This window comes from Bactrocera tryoni, chromosome 3 (genome assembly GCF_016617805.1).
Source record: "Bactrocera tryoni isolate S06 chromosome 3, CSIRO_BtryS06_freeze2, whole genome shotgun sequence".
Taxonomy (NCBI): Eukaryota; Metazoa; Arthropoda; class Insecta; order Diptera; family Tephritidae; genus Bactrocera; species Bactrocera tryoni.
The window spans coordinates 3,360,907-3,383,531 of record NC_052501.1 but is presented as its reverse complement, the minus strand read 5'-3'; the positions used below and the strand labels follow the sequence as shown (position 1 = coordinate 3,383,531).

General features: G+C 40.6%; 1 protein-coding gene across 1 annotated transcript in view; it reads right to left on the bottom strand.

Annotated features, from left to right (window-relative positions):
* Nucleotides 1-1,253: 1,253 nt before the first annotated feature.
* LOC120772826 (retinal homeobox protein Rx) overlaps nucleotides 1,254-22,625 on the bottom strand; it is a 59,125-nt gene continuing 37,753 nt past the window's right edge. The window contains exons 5-6 of the mRNA XM_040101633.1: nucleotides 2,824-2,989; nucleotides 1,254-2,713 (exon numbers count right to left, since the gene is read on the bottom strand). Coding sequence (XP_039957567.1) covers nucleotides 1,851-2,713; nucleotides 2,824-2,989 — 1,029 coding nt within the window. The 3' untranslated portion in view covers nucleotides 1,254-1,850. The remainder of the gene's footprint in view (nucleotides 2,714-2,823; nucleotides 2,990-22,625) is intronic.

Here is a 22,625-nt window from a genome sequence, read left to right as displayed (position 1 = left end):
GATGCTATAGTAGTCTGATTCGTATAATATATTCGGAGATTATAACCCTGCCTCGGATCATAATCTATGCTAAATTTCGAAAACATATCTTTCAAATAAAAAAGTTTTGCATACAAGGATTTGTTTCGGCGCGATCAGTTTGTATGACAGCCATACGTTGTAGTGGTCGGATATTGGCGGTTCTGACTATAGAATAGCTCCTTGACTAGTATCTTTAAACTAAGGGATTAGATCGCATATCCCACATACGCAGAAGGATAAATTGACTCAGCAAGTCACGCTGATCATTCCAAATCTACAGGGTTTGTCCGGAGAGTAATAGGACTGAGTCGATTAAAAAAAATTTATTGAACCAATCGTTACAATTCATTAAAAGTTTTCAAAATAGGCTCCTTCTGCATCGATGCAGCGCTGCCGGCGCGATTTCCAAGCATTGAAGGCTTCACGGAAGGCATTCTCCAGAATAGCCTTGAGGGCCGATGTGCATGCTGCTTGGATCCCCTCTGATGTCTTAAAATGCTTGCTTTTCATCGGCTTTTTCAGGCAAGGAAACAAACAAAGTCCGTGGATGCCACATCTGGGCTGTAGGGCGGCTGCGGAAGCGTTGGGATGCCGGCATTGGTTAGGTAGCTGTTCACAAGAAAGGCGGTGTGAGTCGAGGTGTTGTCGTGGTGCAACTTCCAATCGGCTGCTATGTCCTGTCGGACCCGATTGACCCTTCGTTTGAGTCTGTTGAGAACTTCCACGTAAAACTTGGCATTGACGGTTTGTCCAGGAAGAAGCAATTTATGATGGAAAATGCATGGGATGTGAAAAGACAATGACCATCGTTTTCACTTTGGATTTTCTCATTCTTCCCTTTTTTGGCACAACATCTTGGTAAGCCAACTTGATCATATCAAACGTCTCTTTCGCAGATTGGCCAAGTTTCACACAGAATTTAATCGCGTACCTCTACTCTAACGAACGCTGCATTTTCGGCTTGCACCACTCAAAGAAACTCGTCGCTCGAAAATCTTTGTCCTGACTCTCCAGGTTCTCGGACACAACTAACCAGCCGCTCGTTCGTTAGCTAGGAACGCCATCTACCGAAAAACAGTTCTATTAATTTCGGGAGAAACCCTGTACTTCCAATGTGCAGAGACATCGCGTATACCCAACTGAGATGGCAACAAAATTAATGATTTCAAAAGAAAAACGGTTTTGAGAGAGTTTTGATGTTATTCAAGAATTTATTTACCACTAAGTTTAGCTATACATAGTTAAGTAAGTGGAATGTGCTTTCGTGGTAACTACGTACATACACTGGTGCCTACATTTTGTGGACACGGCTAAAATCCATACTTAACTCTAAGGTCTTTTAGTATTTACAAAAGTTGCGAGTTGCTCTCCGCCGCTCTTCTAAAACTAATTTTTATTATGCTGTAGGAGCTAAAATTAAACGGATAGCGATATATTAATTGAGTATTTTGATTCGAGCATTAAATTTGTATGTACTTAAGCGTAATATAATATATATGTATGTATGTATCTATGTCATGATGATACAATAGCACAGAGGCATGCTAATAGATAGAATTCTATCATACAATTTATCTAGAGGCTACTCGTACACATTTTCCATTTGCGAGTGTGCGTGTATGTGTTTATTTGTGTTTGTGTTGGTTTTGCTTACATTCGATCTCATTAAAATACGACAATTATTTACTAATTAAAATCACTAATCGCTGCAATCCATCAAATCAATTATAAATACAATTCAAAATAGAAAGCGAGTTGGTGCCTGGTCTTCTATGACGCCACCGCAGATAAATGTGTGTGTGTGTCAGCAGTGGTGGAGTGTGGAACGCTTAGACCATGGCCAGGCCTTTGTTGATGCTTTCCAAGTGTTCTTTTGCCTTGATGCGCAGCGTCGCTATGGAATTGGAGCGTATATCCGCCGTCTGCGGTTGATTTGCCGAAATCGGCGACTGACGATTGATGGGATTGCTTGTTGTGTTGTTGTTGAGTGCATGGCCGGGCGGTGGGCTGTCGCGCCCCACGTCGAGCAGTTCCATGCCGGCTGCATGGGTTTTACCGTGGCCACCGTTGCCATTGCCGCCGCCGCCGTGCATTGCTTCGTTCGCATCGGTACTTGTGGTGAGATTTTGCGGTGACTGCTCCAAAGCTGTCGGTTGAGTCGCGCGTTGTGATGGTGAGTTGGCGGTGGCTGACGATGCGGTCGGCATTGATGACAGTGGCGGTGGCAGTCCACCGGACATGCTACTTGCCAATGGCGAAAGTGCTGTCCGCATGCCAACTGCATTCGGAGGGATGGAGGCGGGTGCGTTTGCATTCGCGATGGCTGCTGCTGTCGCCGCCGATGACATCGACGCGGAAGATGATGACGTAACTGACGTGGCAGTTGATGAACTCAGCTGTGGTGGCATTGTGGCCAAACTCTGTGGTGACATGCGGGACAGATGTGGTGATAAATGTGACAATTGTACATGATGACCGGGATGCGTAGCGGCGCTTAGTGCTGATGGTGGCGGCGGTGGTGGTGGTGCGCCTGGATGCCCGGTGGGTGGTGGAGGGTGAGCGGGATGCATAACGGGGCCATGCGGTCCATGACCCATGGCGGCCAGACTGCTCATGGTCAGATTGGATGGAGCCAGACTAAGTGGGGGCGTCAAATAGCTGGGATAGACGGTCTGCGGGTGTGAAAGGAAACCTGCCGAAGGACGAAGTTGGATGTGAATAGAGAAAAACTTGAATGTGAATAAAAAAATAGTGAAATGCTAATTGGATTACAGTTAATGAGATAAATGACTTAATAGTTACCTGGCAGTGCCGAAAGAAGTGGCGGTGATAACCACGGATCGACTGGCAGACCACCAGCGCCACAGCCCAAACGATGGGGAAGTTGAGTGAAGTGCGTGAGACCCAAGCGCAAGCTCTCCGATTTCTCTTGACGACGCCATTTAGCGCGACGATTCTGGAACCACACCTGAAATAAAGAAATTTCAAAAGTTATAATATTTCTACGACTGTTAAAATAGCTGTCATGTTGAGATATTTCTTCAGTTTAGTTATTAGTATCAATCCTCCATCAATAAAAAAAAATTGGAACGACGTCACCATTTTGTGGTTCTTCCGCCTTTTCTGCTATTTCGAATGGTCATTAAGTAAAGCAAACCTGCCACTCGCACACACCAAAGCAACACCCGCACTTAATTACACTTCAACGAGCTTAATTGCAACAACAACATCAGAAGTGAAAACAAAATGGCGGCACTGCTCATTAGCGAAGAAAAAATGCAGACATTAATAACGAAAATAGAGGGACAAAAAGTGTGGTAACCTCAAAACGAACATAACGAAGGCGTAGCGGGGCTCTCGGGGAGTGAGTAACAAGCAAAGAGCAGAAGATAAAATTCAATTAGTGCTTCGGCACTAATTAGAATTATCGTAACAATGAGTTTGTAAGATTTATAGAGCGACTTAAGAAATCCACAATCTAGGCAGACGAGCTGAGAGGGGAATTGTTGTAGCGACTGCTCTCTGAAAGTGACAGACACACAAAACATACACATTCATACATATGTATTTTACTAATTGGTACGCTTCGTCATAATGAGAGAGCGAATTGGCGGTTTGTGTAATGTGCTGCTACAATGCCAAGAGAATTAGTAACACAGAGAAAGTGAGAGAGACAGGGAAAGCGTAGAAAAGAGACAGTGGTTAACTTTAATTCCCTGTGAATGACAGTTTGCCCCACCAGGCGCACTCAACACCCACAAAGGCCTCATCTCGCCGTCTGTGCAGTCGGCAGCAGGACACCTAGCGATTGACGGGCGTAGACTAGCGCACAAAGTAATTATTTACAATTTACGCGAATTAATAGGAATTATAATGATGGAAATTGAATTTCAGTTGCTGTTGGTGTAAGCCGGGAACCTGCGTCGGCTGGCAGGTGTGGAAGAAGTTAAATAGGTGTTTGTGAAAAAAGAGAAAAAATGCGGTTTAATGCAGGCTGTGAGGTTTATGATCGGATGGTTTTATTTACTTATAATGAGCGCACGTTAATGAGAGAAAATTATTTAACTATAAGGCTGTAATCATTGCATATTAAAGTTTACTTGGGTTGAAAATACAGTATCTGAAGTTAAGGTAGAGCTTTAGCCTTTTTACATAGTAAAGCATACATACTTATATTGGGTAGTCGAAAAGGTTTTTTCGTATTTGGTCAGTAGATGTAGTTGCAGCCGTATACTTATCTTCACTGGTACAAATCACATTGTGTCACACCATCCAGTGTTGGAAAAGTGAGATCTTTAGCTTTATTTAACCAAAAACAAATTAAATTCGGGGAAGTTTAAAAAAAAAGTTACAGCTGCTCAAAAATGAGTGAAAAAAAATGAAAAATTGGCTTTATTTTGAAATTTTTATATAAAAAAGGGAAGAATGCCACGCAAGCCGCCAATGAAATTTGTGAAGTTTACGGAGACGATGTTATATCAGTTCGTGTAGCACAACAATGGTTCGCTCGCTTCCGTTCTGGAAATTTCGATGTGAAAGATGCACCTCTCTCTGGTCGACCTATCGTTGAAAAAGTCGATGAAATTATAGAAAAGATTGACCAGGATCGTCACATAAGAAGCCGTGAGATCGCTAAGGAACTTAACATTCATCATCAAACGGTTTTGAACCATTTAAAAAAGGCTGGCATCAAAAATAAGCTCGATGTTTGGGTATCACATGAATTGTCTATGAAAAATTTAATGAACCGAATTAACATCTGCGATTCTTTGCTGAAATGAAACGAAATCGAACCATTTCTGAAGTGAATGGTAGCAGGAGACGAAAAATGGGTCAAATACGACAATAATGTGCGGAAAAGATCATGGTGCAAGCGTGGTGAAGCTCAACATATAGTAGGTAGCAAAGCCAGGATTGACGCCTCGAAAGGTTATGCTAAGTGTTTTGTGGGATTGGAAAGGAATCATCCACTATGAACTGTTCCAGCCTGATCGAACAATTTACTCTACATTTTACTGTCAAGAATTAATGAAAATTAAGCATGCATAAAAAAAAACGGCCAGAACTGATCAACAGAAAGAGCTGGACCACACACATCTTTGATAACTTGGCAAAAACTGGAAGAGCTTCGCTGGGAAGTTTTGATATATCCACCATATAGCCCTGACCTTGCACCATCGGACTACCATTTGTTTCGGTCAATGCAGAAATCCCTTAATGAAGTAAAGTTGCCTTCAAGAGAAGCCTGTGAAAATTACTTGTCGCAGTTTTTCGCCGAGAAGCCAGAAAAGTTGTACACTGATAGAACAATATCTCTAGCGGAGATAGTATATAAATATATACATAAGTATTTATGTATGTACATAAAAGTAGTCCCAAAGTAACAGAAAGCTGCAGTAATCCCTACAGCTGGAATTATTGCATTATTCTTCAGTGGACCGGTAAACTATCGGCTAAACTTTTGAGTAATCGAATACCAGAAAGAAAAAATAAATCCGTTATTTAATTAAAATTTTCCCGCTTTTATATTAAATTGCACACATCATCCTTTCTGGGTCCTCCATTAGAAATTTGCCACAGTTAGCTGGAGTATATGTAAGTACTTATATAAACAAAATATGTATGTATGTGTGTGTGTTTAGCTCACCGCAGCACGTCAGCTTCGCTTGCCTGTTATAATTTGCGTTTGTGCTTCTTCATTTTAATTAAATCATCAAAATCAATTTTGTAATTTCCATTCATGGCGCGCCATAATGAAAATAAACACAAGCAAATACACAACCCATACATATATATGTACACAACAAATACATCGAAGCGCACATATAAACAACATCACACCAACGCCATGCATGAAAAACGCCAATAAGTGAGAGGCTGAAATACCGCCCATCTTTTAATAACCTACACCCCCCGAGCTGCCGAACGCCAATCAACCACCCACAATTGCAGCCCAACAACCATATAAGTGCGCACATAACGGTGGTGCAGCAAGGCAGGGTGCTGTACTGTTATGGCAGATAGACTACGCTCACGCAGCCGTCGCTCTCGCTCTCACGCGCCGTTATGCTGGCACTCTCATTTTGTTGAAGTCAGTGTAATTCGGGGTTGCTCATAGCAGTTAATTCTCACTTGATGAGCTCCCGCTCTCCATCTAATTATTGCGCTGTATCCCCCCTACCCGCAACAATCTCCTAGAAGTGAGTGAGTTTATTTGTACGCATCTCGGATGGCGACGTCAACCACTTTTCAACTTTAATCTTTTTCATAAACTTCGCTCGGCGCCAGCCAGCAATTTGGGTCGTTTTTGTTTGGATACTTATTTGTTGTTGTTGTTCTGTAAAATCGTGTTGTCTCCACAGCACCATACCCACCTCCAGTCTCCCTCCACTCTACACGCTTCAAAGTTTGCAATTTTATTGGAAAACTTCTTTGCCAGGGGCATCGCAAGGCTGGCACACCCACACCCAACCACCAAGCGCAGCCCACCGCCCACCGCCCACCACCCAGTGAGCAAGCGGACACCGAGTTACGCACTCCGTTGAATTTGCCGATTGCGTTGCGTTTGTGTTTCTTTTTCGGTGCTGCTGTTTCTGTTGTTGTTGTGCCAGTGATGGTGTTGTACGCTTTTATATTATGTGTGTTATTGTTGTTGTAATTGAATTGTACACCTTTCGGGATTGCTGGCCAGCAAGAATATTGGAGGTCCCTCGTCGCTGAGGGGATGAACCACTTCGGAAGGGCAAACATCAAGTGAATTCAAAAGTGAGTTAACAGCGCAGCCAGGTGAGCAAGGGGGGTTGGGGGGCTCCCCACAGTATGTGTGCATGTCTGCAGCGTACGATGTTTCCTAAAAAGCGAACTGCGTGCTTGGATCAGTGGAGAAGGGTCTGTGTGCGGCTGTGGCAAGCAACCGAGCAGGCGAACGAGCGAGCGAGCGAAAGAACACAAATTGCTTTTCGAATGTTTCTGACAGTTTGCAAATTGGAAAATTGACTTTTAACACACAAGCGTTCCAGCTTAATAAAAGCGTTTCGACTTCACAAACGCAAATGTGTGCGCAGCAAGGCAACACCGACGACGGCAGCAGCAGCAGCAGTAATGCCAGTAAAGTAACAATGACTAACACACACATATACACACAGGTGCACATGTTTGTAGCTGCAAACGGTTGCGCATAAAATGACTCTGCTTTCTTTTTGGAGCGGTTCCTGGTAAAACGCTGCTTTGTTGGCCGGCTCACTCGCCGCCAATTTAGTTTTGAACATGCAGCCAGTTTGAAATGAGAAAGATGAAGGCAAGCAATAAAGAAAACATTTCGAGACAGTTTATCTATCCCATTTTAACTTTCTTCTTTTTTATTAGTCTTGTTTGGTTGTTGTTGCTGTTGTTGTTGTAGTGGCAAATCTCAAGTGGTGCGCAAATTAGGTAAATCAGTTTGAAGTTCGTTTTCGCCATCTTTGTAGTCGCTGCTGTAACTCACAGCCAAGTGGTTTTGCCGCCCACTGTGCTAACGGTATATTCTGATATTATACTCGTATATGTGTGTATCTGAGGTTGAAGTGTTTGGGACAGCAAAGTTTTAAAAGTTAATAATTGTCATTGGGAATCGAGTTAATTTGCTGATATTTGTGCTGGGACGTTGCCACCTCTATATTGTCTTGGGAAAGATTAAAGTTGCAATGGATAAAAAATTTTGTTTTTTTGAAACGCCATTTGGACCTAAGTATTTAAAGTATGGAATATTATACATGCATATAAAGTATTGCTTGTTATGGAAAATTCCTCTGAACATATTCACATAAACGCTGGATGTTTATCATCATCAGCGAACACTCTTTGGCATTAATTTTTGGAGATTATCTTTTTCAAACGTTAGCCGTGGCTACGTCTCAGATGGTCCATCCATTGAGTCCAATTTTCGACGACTCGTTCAAGCATTTTCACTGGCGCATGACGCGCGTTTGTCTTGAAAACGTCGGATCTTCTTACAACTTTTCAACTTTCCCATATAATGAAGAGATGTCGCTAGAAACGGTCGAGCGGCTTCAATTATTGCACAAACTGTATTTTATACGCTTTTAATTTAAGATCTCGACGTAAAACGCCCAAGTCGTTTCACACGTCAGTCCGAGATGCTGTCGAATTGACTCTTCACGGACTTCGTGTACATTCTTAGCTGTGGCTCTTATTTTTTCTTCACTGCGTTCTGGACGTGGTCTATTCAGTCGAATATAATCCAATAATGAATGCTGCGTCTAAAGATGGGTTGCGAATAGTACGCTCAGAAGGCCGAATATGTTGAACATAAGTTGAGTGTAGCGCCCAAAACACACTCTTTGCATGAATGAATTTTCGTAATAAAATTAAGCGATTTGTAGAATTTGTTCAGGGTTAACAACGTTGACCAGTAACATGACATAACATGACAGCTTGACACGACTCAAGCGTGATCTCCCAAAAAAAGGCTATTGAAAGTAGAGGTTCTACTTGGATCTTCCATTAGATAGATATTTTTAGCAAACTGAGCCAGAGTGGCTACGAAATCCTAGAGGAGTCAATAAGAACTCAAAGCCAGGGTGAATTTATCAAACAAATCGTGCCTTCGTTTATTCGATAAGTAAAAGTGAACTCCGTCGAGTATAAAATAAGCCCTAAAATGCATGAAATATAATGTTTGAATCATTATCGGGTCGACATCCAACTTCGTAAGATCTCGAGAAAGTATTACGTGTAATAGTGGCCGGTTGTGGAAATCATGAACTCTCTATTTGACTGTATTCTAGTGACTTCGGTATATCGAGAATATCTTCAAAACAGATTTTTTACTTAATTTAGCTATGTAAAAACTCTAATACCATATATTAGGTATTCAATGAACTTTTAGATACTTTTTCCAATATTACTAGTATCAAGACTGCAGATATCACAGTGTCATTAGTACAAAATTGACTCATCGACACACCCCAGAATTCGCGCAGACATCGTTTTATAAAGAGAGAGAAAGTTTTGTCAACCAGATACGTTATTGCCTCATAATGAGGAGTTACCGTTACAGTGGATGGAGAATAATATGAAATATGCTGTCGTGTGACACAACTCTTTTTGCAAGTTCAGTCAAATTTGGGTGGTTTTAAACTTCGATCGGGTTTTTAGAAGTTTTTCTCTTAAAATTTTAGATACGTTTTAATTTTTGAAGTAAAAAATCGGTTACCAAAACGCGATCTACATCTTTATAATAACAAATTATTGAAAGTTAAATTTCCAGTGAAAATTTCTCCGTCATCGAAATTTTCTGGGGAATACCAGTAATTAAAGTAATGCATGCGATATTTTACTGTTGTTTCCGGAAAGAAATCGTGTACGCGTCTGTCCACCACTGTGATAATTGCCGAGGTGAAGGTAATAACGGGTTATCAATGTAGAGTTTACGCTTCAAAGTGCAATTCAATCAAGTTGATTTTGTTTTTGTAATGCATTTACTCCACCAATAACGGTTGGACAACAAAACAACGTGAACCGAAAAAAGCAGAATGTTTCCAACAAATTAATTTAAAATAAAAGTGCAGACTGCGCGATCGATAAGCTCCGCAACGCACCACAGGTGGGCGACTTATCATCGATCTAATCAAGGAGAAAATTGTTGCAACACCGGCGTAAAGTCACACAAACAAACATAACCGAAATTTTAAAATGTGTGCTGCAAACAGAAAACCGAACTAATTACTGGGTTATGTTAATAATGAATTTACCAACACACACGCACACAAACAATTGCTCTGCTGTCTGCATATATGCGATTTTTGTGCGCGCCGACATCCTGTGGCGTTCCAGGACATTGATAGCGGCGCCTAACTGTGTGAATTTCGCTGCGAGCGCAAACCAGACCGAATGGAGGGAGGCAGTGCTGACGGGGCAGACGAAAGGCTTAATTCAATTAAAATCGTTTGCGCTCGCTTTTCATATTTTAAAATTACAAAATACATATTTATTAATGTTCATGTTTGCTTGTGAGTGTGTGCTGGCCGTTGCACATGGCGCTGCTGCTCAAAAGTGCAGTGCCCCGCAGTTATAATTACAGGACGCGCATATGCAGGAACCAAACTCGTGTGACAGCGCGGACGACCAGGTAAGCAAAACTCGACAATATAACAAAGTGTGGAGAGCGGAGGCCGGAGGGGCGCGCAGGCGACAGATGAAAAGTTCCTGTCATAATTATAAACAAAACTCCTTCATTCACCGAGAATTATGACATGTTCGGTTGGCGAGTAGCGTCTACTCAGTGTACGAGTACAACAACATACACTGTGTTTGTTGTTATGTATGAGGAGTAAGTTTGTGAATCCATTGTTTTGCGGCATTGATTCAACTTCTCTGCTTTTGCTTTGCTTTTCGACGGCTTAATTTTTAGTTCCGCCTGCTGTCGGCTTCATCTTTTTCGCCAACAAAACACATCCTGTCAGTTTGGCTTTCATTTTTTCCTTGATTTGCCTCGCATTTCATTGTGGCAGCATTGTTTAGCGCTTTAATGAAGACAAAAAATGCTAATGAAATGTTTTAATTAGTTTAAATGCCGACAAGGATATTAATTTCCACACACAGTTCAAACGAACAAATGGAGCTCCGAGCGAGGCAGGGATACAAAATATGTTCTGGTCACAACCAGAAGAAGTTATCAAAAATAAAGGAGTTAATTAGAGTTATGATTTGGTTTGACTTGACATTTTCTGCAGCTTTTTTTACCCTGAACAAGGTGTATTAAGTTTTCCATTAAGTTTCTAACAGCTGGAAAGAAGCGGAGGCCCTATAAAATGTACCTACACATACATGAATTCAGCTATAGAAGATACATAAATCATCAGCATGACGACTTGAGTCTATTTGGCCATGCCCATTTCTTTGTATATCCCTAATGTAATCCCTCAGTTTTCCCGATATCGATTAAAGATTTTGCAACGTCCTTTCTTCCCCAAAAAGCTGCTCATTTGTTGAAATCGCCGGAAACGGACTACTACAGAATATAGCTGCGATATGAATTGATCGACCTGAAACAAGTTCTTGCATGGAAAACTCCGACAAATTGTTCATTATAACATACAGCTGCGATACGAACAAATCGATCAAAACATGCTTTTCTACGGAAAAGATGTTTATTTGTGATAATATATGACCGTGTGCAATGGCTATCGCTCCGACCATTTTCACTTCTTCGCGTACGGAACATAAAATTTGTCCCCGCTAAATCCACAGCGATCATATTTACTAACTGGATGAAGGAGTACAGTCTTGACCTTAATGTTGCAGTCGATGGCGTTAAAATTCAGAGTTACAGTAATCCTAAGATTTTGGGTGTGGAATTCGACAGCCTGTGTTTTTTTACTCCTCACACGAGCGCGATTACTGCCAAAGTAGGGAGCCGTAACAAAATTTTCAACTCGCTAGCCGGCAGCACATGAGGAAAAGACAAAGAAACGTTGTTGGAAATAAACGAGGCAATCGACCGGCCCATCCTTAATGCCTCTCGATGCATAATGAACTCCTCTATAAACAGTTCTTACTGGGATGGTTTCGTTCACAAGCCATTAACCGATTCTCTCTCAGTGAATGGCGTACTCAGTGAATGGCGTACTGGGAGGCAAAACACCACCCCTTGTCGACAGTGACTCTTGCGCAGCTTTGTTCTTGATACTTTAGCAGTTTAAACTCCCCCTCTCGAGTCGATTCTGGATCTCTGACATATTAAATATACTTGTATATCCAGCGTGCAACGAGTCTATGCATGACACTAACTACCTCTTTGCATGCCCTGTTAACCCTACACATCTGACACCCTCTGCCTGTGGTTCGACCCCGTCGAAACAGCACATTTCCCGGGATTCCTGAAGAAGGTTTGGAGGCAACAAATAAGGATTTATGGTATTCTAAAGTTTACCAAACTAATAGAATTTCACTCGAAAATCAATGGAATACTCATTTAACCACTATTACAAAACAAAAGAACGAATACACTAAAGTATAGTTTCAGGATCTGAAAAAAAAGTCAACAAAGAATGTCCCCTGAAGTGATTAAAAGTAAGCATAGTTCCCTTCAACAAGGTCATTTTAGAGGCAAGTTAATTAGAAATGCTCTCAAACGCGAGATATCTACTTCTAGTGAAAAGGTCAAAGGTTCCACGTTTTCAGGTTTTGTTCCAATGTGTGATGCGGATCTCATGATTTCAATTTTGAAAATATTATAACTGAAACAGGTAGTCAAGTAAAAAAAAATTTAATTATTAAATTCTCTACACTACCCCCTACACTTCAAAAGTTTACACTTTTGTCATGACTAATAATACAGAAAACTAATAAGCTAAAATTTTTGTAACGAAAATATCAGTATTAATCTACTTGTATGTTTTGGGTAAAGAACACTCACTTTCTTCATGTAATTATGGTGTAACGCAACACGCTACACGCGCATCTTGTCAAAAACAACAATGGGCATGAAACCAAAAACAACAAAAAATAGTTCAACAAATTGCCACTTTCAAGCGACGCACAAAACATTGAAGTTCCGTCAATCAGGGAGCTTGCCACAAACTAAATGCCGGAGTAGCCGCTGTGTTTCGTCGAGATCTGAACTAATTCACCAATCAGTTTGGCCCTTCATTCCACCCACGACGTGTTATGTTGCAGGTTATTGCTGCCGCTTGACATTTAACTTTACATCGTTGACAGTTTGTTGCAAGCTGAAATCTGCTACTTTGGCAAACAGAAGGCAAATAATAAGAATCAACGCGAGTGCGCTGAGCGGAGGGTGGCGGAGGCGGTGAATGCGTTGAATATTTGCGCTGTGCAGCACGTGCCGTCATGTATTTAATTAGCTCCTTCAAAGGCGAACGCCTGCCACAGGCGCTGGTTGTGGCGGTGGCGCTGCACAATGTCCTCCACGGAGACCGGAAGGTGGCGAAACCGTTAGACGTACCGCTGCATTGTGTTGGCATGGCAGTTCGTAGTTGGTTGTTGGCGGGTGTTTGGGTTGTTTATGACATTGGGCGTTCTATTTGTACTCGCTTAATAAGCAGTTAAGTTGGCAAACACAACAACACAGCGCATATACAAAGGAAACAAAGAAGCTGTTACAGCCAGCAACAAATAAGATGGAATGTAAATAAATCATAAATAACACCCACATCCAAACACACACGCATATGTATGTTTGTATGTATGTATGTATGTATACACACACTAATGGATAGTAAAATGGTTAATAATGAAATGTTTAGTTGTAGATTTATTTACTGAGTTGTGAAACCTTGCAAGGGTCCGCATTAATTGTGTGTGGGAGAATATGTGTGAGAGAATTAATAAAATTGATTTTCGAATTAAATATTCAGCATAATATTGTAGCTAAAACTCTTCACTTGGCTATCACTACTCGTTCTAATATTCATATGATTATAACAGAAACTGCTAAGGTCAAAAGCGTCAATATCTATTTAATAATTATATAACACAATTAAACTTTGCACCAGTCGTCAAATAGTGACAGCTCATTGTTGCTTTATTAATTTCGCTTTTTCGGAACAGATGTTCAAAAGCATTCCGAACAGACCGACATAAAGCTCCTAAATGCTTAAAGCTATACAAATAAGTTTATAGTAGCATTAGGGTGGTTAGCTTTGCGAAATATTTTTGCCTTAGAATCACAAGAGTACATCATATGATGACAATATACATTCCGGACGATCTCCGACCTCTCCAACTGATGAAAATATTAAAAAAGTAAAGAACACCTTGCTCGAAAATCGTCAGGGAAGTGTTAAAGAGATGGCAAGAGAACTCGTTGTCTCTGGCGAGTCCGTTCGAATGATTTTGTTGGATATTTTAGGTATTAAGTGAGTTATTGGTCGACTCGTTCCGATAAAGCTGATTTTTTTCTTAAAAGAGTAAGATTGTGACCGAATTTTAAGCGAAAAAAGCAATAAGTACAAACAAACTGAAATTGCCGCTCCGTGGAACCCGTTTTCAGTTCATCGAAGAGATACAAAAATCGCTAAAGGCCAGTGCTTATAAAGAGCCTTACGAGAACTGGAAAAATCGTTGACATAAGTGTATTACATCTGGTGGGGGTTACTTCGAAGGCCACAAAATTAATATTGATGAAAATTTAATATTTTGCATTTTATTTACAATTTCCGAGTATTTTTTTGAAAGAAATGTCAATGTCCGTTAAGAACCACCCTAAAAGTCGGTTAATTGAACAGAATTAATTACCCAGACAACATTTCAGCAATACAAAAGCATTAACCCACAGAAGTCGCTTAACGTACACCTATGCTTTTCTTTTATTTTTTACCTTTTTCATTCGTACACCCCCTCGTATATGGTATAGTCGTAAATTTCAACAAGCGCCGACAGTAAAAAAGCGAAAATGTGTGTGTATGAAGTGAAATAATGTGAAAAGGTGCAAAATGTGTTAATTGTTCTACACCCTCGGTCCAAACTACTATTTACACCACAAAACCGTAATTTATAATAAATAAGGCCACTTATGTCAAATAGCTGACAAACAAGAGCTGGGTAAATAAAAACTCATATTTGCTCATGTGCTTATGCTTATTAAATATAATAAGCACAATGCATGAGCCGGAATGTGTGGCGGTGTGTGGGTTGACTTGTTTGCATTGTAGGGAATGGACTATGTGGAAAGCTGCTGTGAGCGGCACCTTGCAGTAAAAATGTGAAAAATTCTATACCAAATTACATATATTTAACGGATTTTTGATTTTTGGAGAGAATTGCGACTCTCAGGTAATGTTGAAGTAAAAGACGAAATATCTCAATATGTGAAAAGAGCGCTTGGGCTTGATTGTGGTGTTGCAGTTTGGCACATAACCTCAATATATTATAAGGCGGCTAACAATGCTTTTCAGGTAGTTCGCCTGAATTAAGAAGGGTATGAAGCAAATGGGTCTGGTAGTCATAACTTCGGAGTCGTAAATAATTTCATCTATCTTGGAACAACGTCTAACACAAACAACCACGCCAGCCTCGAAATGCAACAGAAGAAGAAATGCAATTGCAGAAGGTAGTCCTCTCTCGTCGAACCAAAACTAAATTCTACAACTCACTCATCATCCTCCTGCTATATGGTGCAGAGACATGGACGATGACAAAATCCGATAAGTTGATGTTACAAGTTTTCGAGAGAAATGTTCACCGAGCCGTTCGATACCAAGCGAGCTTTCAGAGAAGGAGACTATCTTTCGCGTGACTTCTTTAATCTAATATGAGCTGCAGAGCCTCAACATCCGCGTCGTTAGTTCTGCTTTTTCCAGACTGGATAAGGAAGTGAAGCAAATGGGTGTTTTAGTGAACGAGGGCAGGACAAAATATCTCCTGTCCTCAAACAAAAAGTCGTCGCACTTCTGACTTGGCTTCCACGTCCCAGTTAACAGTCATAACTTCGGAGTCGTAGATAATTTGGACTATTTTACAACCAATATTAACACCAACCACAATGTCAGACTCAAAATTCGCAGAATAACTCTTGCCAACATGTGCTACTTCGAACTGAGTAACTAACTAACTAACTAGGTTATGTCGTTCGAATGGACAGAAACACTCCAATTCTGAAAGTGTCCGACGCAGTACCCGCTGGGGGAAGCAGAGGAAGAGGAAGACCTCCATTTGGTTGGAAAGACCGGTTGGAGTAGGACCTTGCTAAATTTGGAATCTCCAATTGGCACCATTAGCTACGATTTCCATCTATTTGGGGACCTTTTCTCGAATACGTTTTTGCAAAAAATTCAAGTATTTTGGTACGAGTATAGCATTGACACGCTTCATACCCAAAACATTAACGAGAAGGTTTTTAGTCGATCCATAAGAGATATTGAGACCCTCTTTGGTGTCACTACGACGATTTTCCAGCATTGTTTCTTTAACTTTTTCGATTTTATCATCATTAACAGACGACTCGCCTAAGTTAAGTTTTCGATGAGTTCACGACCTTCACTGAATGCTTTGTGCCACTCAAACACTTTTGTTCGTGATAAAGTAGACTCCCCAAAACATTTCAATTTGCTTAGGGATATGATTTTTTGAAGTAAAAAATATAGTCTTTAATCCAAATAATAAGTTTCTTGAAACTGAATGAACATCGGGCTGCGATTATTCCTATAATCTCTTCATAACTCTAAACCTTATTCAACTGAAGCCTAAAGTTAGTTCATCATTGCACCTACCTGAAAATTTTGGAAATTTAAAAATTTAGGAGCAAATACATCACATTTGGATATCAAAACTTTCGAGACAATGGGCTTAATTATAAAATATTGCCAATGTGACGCTGAAGCCTACGATTACACTACTCTCAAAAGAGATTACCAAAAAGCGTAAAATACAAATTCGTCGTAAACATCATCATTAGGCGGAATTAGTTTTGCATAAAGAATTTATGGCGATTATTTCCGCATATATTAAATATATTTGTTTTTTTCTTGTTGTTTTTTTTTTGGCTATAATTCAATGATATTTATTTGTGAGTGCATTAATTTCATCTGTCAAATGTAATTTCGTGTGTAATCTACCGAAAAAACATAATTTTATTGCGAATTGTGCGCTTCATATTCATACATGGACAACAAACACACTGACGGTTCGAGAAACCGTGGCATAAAACCACACAAATTGACTGTGTGTTGCTGGGGGTTGGCATTGAGACTCCCGTCTACTTTATATACTTTGTTTGTCGGTCTTCTTTGTTTGGCCTGACGGAAAAGTTTCCCACTCGAGAGTTTCGACTTCACGCTACCGCACGCAACGGCGGACCCTTCCGTTACGATTATGCAGTTATGTAACGGTGTAAGGACGCGTGTATGGCTGTGTGTGTGTGTCTCGCATGTTTGTTCTTGGCGTTTCTAATGGCTTTGTTGTTTCTTTTATTGTTGCATATGTCAAGTGAGGTTATGTTTCGGCGTGATCCCTTGCACGGGGGATGAAGTGATTTATGATATTATTTTTTGATTTCTACGGTGAAATGTGTTGACAGTTCAAGGTGGATTTCTGCATAGCAAATGAAGACACTGGCAGTAAGGCGTGTGTGAGTGCAAGTAAATATGTTTAACAACCAAAAAATAGACAAATTCACGAAGTTAGACGGGAGCTGCCCAGGTGCACCAAAAGCAGACTGAAGTGTATGTCGAATTTATATTTGGAAATTAGCCTCCACAGCTAAATAGTTCATAAGTGGCAATCAGAAAAAGGCTAATGTGCTGTCTATCGCTCGTAAAGTAGCTTAGAAGAATTGTTTCGAATAACTCGAGTTGACATTCCAAGCGTGAGCATACAAATCCACATCACGTGTCGCGTCTCAATTCCGCTCAACTTCATTTCATTACCTTGCAAAGTAGAAAAACAAATGCTCGGGGCCCAGAACTGTCAAATGATCAACGATGATTGTCACTCACACACACACACACACCCATACACACACACACCCATACACACATGTTTAAGGGCGACTGCATTACAAGGCGCTGGCCCAGTTAGAGGCGCACACTTCACAACTTCAATTACGGACGCACGCAGCAAAGCTCAAGGCGGCAAACACACACAGTCACTCACACACACACATTCACACAAGGAACATCATTGGAAAAAAGCAGTGTGTTACTACCTTCTGCGAAGTAGGTAATTTTACGCTAAGTATGCAACTGGAAACCACCACCAGCAACGCCAGCCACCGCCACGGCCGCCAACAACAACAAGCCGTTGTTTGTCCAACGCATAAACGCGCGCAGGACACAAAGCGCTGCAAGTTATCAGCGAACAAAAGGATGAGAATCTACCGCAAAGAAGTGGAGCACGCAGCTCGGTGTATGGTCATGTGAATGAATGGGGAACGCGAGGGTTGCAGCGCGCAGGACGCGGCTGTAATTGGATGCCATTGTGGCATGCCGACAAGGTAGGCGGAAAAAACTTCTGAAAAGGACTTGTTGCCGCTACGAAGTACTGAAGATGCCGCCACCGCCGCCGTAACTTGTTCCCTCGGCGGAACGCTCCGTTTGGCTGGCGTTCAATTGTAAAGCTTTTCTTTTGTGGCCGCCGCGTCGGCTTATTGCGCGTATTGCGTTTTAATTAATTGCGACACGAATTTGACCTTCGATTACGGTTGTCGGTGCGTACGAAATGTAGGCGATTCTAAGGACGAAGTGAAGAAGTTTTAGATGAAGGAGCCCTAGCGCAGGGGCTTTGTTGTTTAAGTCGAGTTTGGCCGGAGGCGGAGTAGCTCTATTATTCGGTTTATTGCTGAGCGCTATAATGAGGGATAATTGTGGCGTATTCTTCATTACTCTCCTATAGGCTAGTATAATTTGACATTTAGAGGAAGAGTTGGCAATAAGTGCTTGGAAGGTGTATTAATTTCATGTATAATATAACTTGTTTGGGATTTTACTTAGGGTTTACACCAGTTTTTCTGTACTCAGAAAATAGACCATCGAGAGACTGAACTTTGTAACTAAGTTTAAAAACATCTTTCGCTAAGTTACTGATATTTCAGAAATATTTTTGTCATATTTGGGTTTGAAAACAAAAAATTGGAAATCAAAGTAAATGATGAAAATCACTTTAATGAGCGAGCAACTTTGTAGTGTTATTTCGAGTAATTTTTGGAACACCATTCGATAGATTGTGGGACAGTTTCGACATCGTAGTCAAAAACTCACGTCTCGCCACCAGTCATTTTGCGTTAGATGTACATATGTAGGGTTCTCAACTACGTTGTCATGCTTTTGCGACATCTGCTCGAGAGCAATTCTGAAAAATTTCATACCCAAAACATTAACCAACATGTACTGAGTCCTTTTCATGAGATCTTGAGATTCTCTGTCATCTCTCTAATGCCAACAGGACGATTTTCAAGCACTATTTTTTACCCTTTTCGATGCTTTTGTCATTAAAAAAAGTAGTTAGACGACTCACATGATGCTGATGTTTTGAATGGCTTTACGACCTTCTCTGAATTCGGGTGGTCGTGATAAATTAGGCTCCCCAAAAAACTTTTGCAAAATTTTCTTAGAAATCATTCCATCGTCAACTTAAATTCTCAAGCTAACTCGTTGTTCGTGTTTTATTGTAAAAATCGTCAGACAAACATACAGCGCACAGTTAAATAGGCCTGTCTGGGTCAAATTTGATCAGATGATATTTTTGTAAAATACTTTACGTAAAGTGGATCTTTTTATCCTCATTCCCCTTCTTTAATGACGTAGACACCGTTTACCCGGTTGTAGTCAAGTTTACAAAAGCGCGCTATTCGCTCTTCGTTTTCACTGTTTGGCGCCAATTGAAGATTCCAAATGTAGTCGGTCCTTTTCAGCCTGGTCCTTCCAACGAAGTGGAGCTCTTTCTCTTCCTCTGCTTCCCGCGCGGCTACTGCGTCGAAAACTCTCAGAGCTGGAGTGTAGCCTCTGTCTTTTAATTCGCTGAACTATGTAAATGTCGTTGAATATCTCATACAGCTCATCGTTCCATCGACTGCGGTTTTCCGGAATCGAAACCCGCGGAACCTTTCTCTCGAAAACTCGTAACGTCGACTCATCAGATGTGGTCATCATCCATGTCTCCGCACCATATAGCAGAGCGGAAATAATGAGTGACTTATAGAGTTCGGTTTTTGTTCGTCGAGAGATCACTTTACTTCTCAATTGTCTACCGTCCGAAGTTTTAATAAATTATTTATAATGACTATCCTCCAATCCTTCATACTCCTATAAAATATACCACAGTATTGAAATATTATACTTCACCCATGAGGTGTTCGTATGTATGGATGATCAAATCAACGCTTTTTGTAGGTTTCTTCTTTATTTGAGACAGTATTTAGCAGTAGTAAATAAGTTGTGACATCATCTACCATTAAAACACATCCATGAGAAAGTTTTCGAATTTAATTTGATTGTATAACTCCACCGAAACCTTTTCGTTAAGAATATCGTTCCACCATTGCAAAGTTATTCCAAAATATGAAGTCATCTCATATTTGTTACAAATAACCACCAATAAAGCACCCTTGTTTCATGTCACTGGTAATCGCTTTCAAAATCAGCAAACAAATCCAATTTGTTGCTTAATTCAATTTTGAATCTTTTAACAATTTTCTCATTATGCGCAACATTAACAAAAACAAACGGGGAGAACAAAAAAAAGAATCAGAAAATCAAAGTGAAGCACCACCCACTTGACATCTGACACGAAATATGAGCGAACAACAAAAAAAGAAATAAAAATACAACAACAACAACATCAACACCAGCCAAATCTACAAGTGCTCTTCATAATGCAATTCCGATGACTTCGCTTTTGTTGCCAAAACAACGGGCGAGCGATTTTTGACTTCTGCCACACTTCAAAACATTTAACATTCAACATAAATACCGTTTATTTTTTGTAAAACGGTTGCTACAACAACAATGTCAACAACGATTCATACAGTTACAATGTGCACAATAACAACATTATAACAACACAAATAAGTGTACGCACATATACCCGTATATGCAACAGTGTGCGGCTGCATGTGTGCAACATATTTATGTGCGACAACAACAGATGTGCAACTCATTATGACGCATTTAAGCGCTCAAATTGAATAATATTCATAATTTTATAAAAGCAACCTCTGAGGGCGAACGCAGCCGAGGAAATGTGTGAGTAGCTGGTGGAAGGACACCTTTTGAGGCAAGTGAGTCGGGGTTGAAAGTAGATGCGAGTCATACATTTTTTTTTTCAAATTACTCGCACTTAATGGTATTTACAAGCTACTGTTTGTTTAAATTAAATGCATTATGAAAGACTTCTTCTTCTTCGCTGACACTTGTTTTGTGGGGCGGTGTATGAACACCTGACGCGTTAATGGCACTATGGTGCTTCTAAGCTAGGGGTAAAAGTGTAAACAGTTAATTTTTGAATTTCAATTGATTTTAGATGTATTGAAAATTGATGAAAATACAAAGTTTTGAAATTTTATAACGTTCTAACATATTCTCAAACAAAAGTGCATGAATTATTGACACGATTTAGCTTTGTTTGCCTGTCTGTCTGTCTCTTAGTTTTTGAGATATCGACGTGATATTTCGCAGTATATAGTAGTCATACAAACTGATCATTCAAAATCGAGTCCTTTTTTAGTAGACAAGATATCTTCACTAATTTTTACATGAATTATTTTCTAAAGTAATAGTATAATCAGCGAAAATAATATTCAGATCGGAGCACTATAGCATACATCTGCCCTTAAAACTGGCAGATCCAAATCAAGTTAAGAATCAGACCTTTGATTCACAAAGTTTCGTTTTTTAGAGAGGTAGTTAAGTAATAGTTCTGCCCTTATATCTTGATATTGGTATCGTCAACTACTTTTTTTTTGACATTTAGAGTGTGGTATATGACGAATTCCAAAAGATCGATGTCTGATTTGTGATAGAGCTTGGCACTCTCAGAGGAGAGTAATGGGACTAAGTCGATTAAAAAAAATTTATTGATCCAATCGTTACAATTCTTTAAAAATTTTCAAAATAGTCTTCTTCTGCGTCGATGCAGCGCTGCCAACGCGATTTTGAAGCATTGAAGGCGTCACGGAAGGTATTCTCCGGAATAGCCTTGAGAGCCGAAGTGCAAGATTGCTTCTTTGCCTCGGGATCATCATTAAAAATTGAGAGTTACTTTGACACATGTTTAAATTTTCTTAGCCCATTTCCACTCGCCGCAATTTCTGGTCGGCAGGTAGCATTAATGCTCCGTCACAATGTCATGAGTCACAGATTTTGATAAATTTAATATCTGGGCAATTAAACGAATATCTAGTCGACAGTCTGAGTTCAAAACTTTGCGCACACGAGACACATTTTCGGTGTTTGTCGATGTCGCAGGTCTCCTAGCACGGTCTTTATCAGCGACCTTTTCCCGGCCCTCTAAAAAGGCCTGGTGCCACCGAAACACACCACTTCTTGCTAAAGCAACATCTGGGTAAGTCTGCTTGATCATATCAAACATATCTGTCGCAGATTTACCGGGTTCACACAGAATTTAATCACGTACCTCTGCTCTAACGAGCTTTTCGGCTTGCACCACTCACAGAAACACGTAGCGCGAAAATGTTTGTTGTGACTCTCCTGGTCACAGGAGACAGCTGCTCGTTCGTTAGCTAGGGATGTCCTCTACCGAATCCAGTCGGTGCACGCACGCTCGGAAGTACAGTCACGGCTGACAATCCCTGTACTTATGTAATAAGTGCTTCGATGTCGGCTTGTGAACATCTGTTTCACTAACCTGCATTTGGTTGTATGTTTCGATCTATTTTGCGCTATTCGTTCAAAATGCGTTTAGAGCTCACTATTGATCGTTCTTAGATTCGTTCAGAGGGGCTCAGACTTATCCAACTCGTCTCCTGTTTCGTTGCCGAAAATGTTCCTATGACCGGGAGCACAAATTATGGATAAGTCGAGTTGACCTCCCAGTGAGCTTTAAGCCTTCCTCGCTTTCTTTGGTACGCTGGAGTTGATATTTAGGGACGACAAGGCTGGTAGAGTCGCATGGCTGTCTGTGTAAATGTT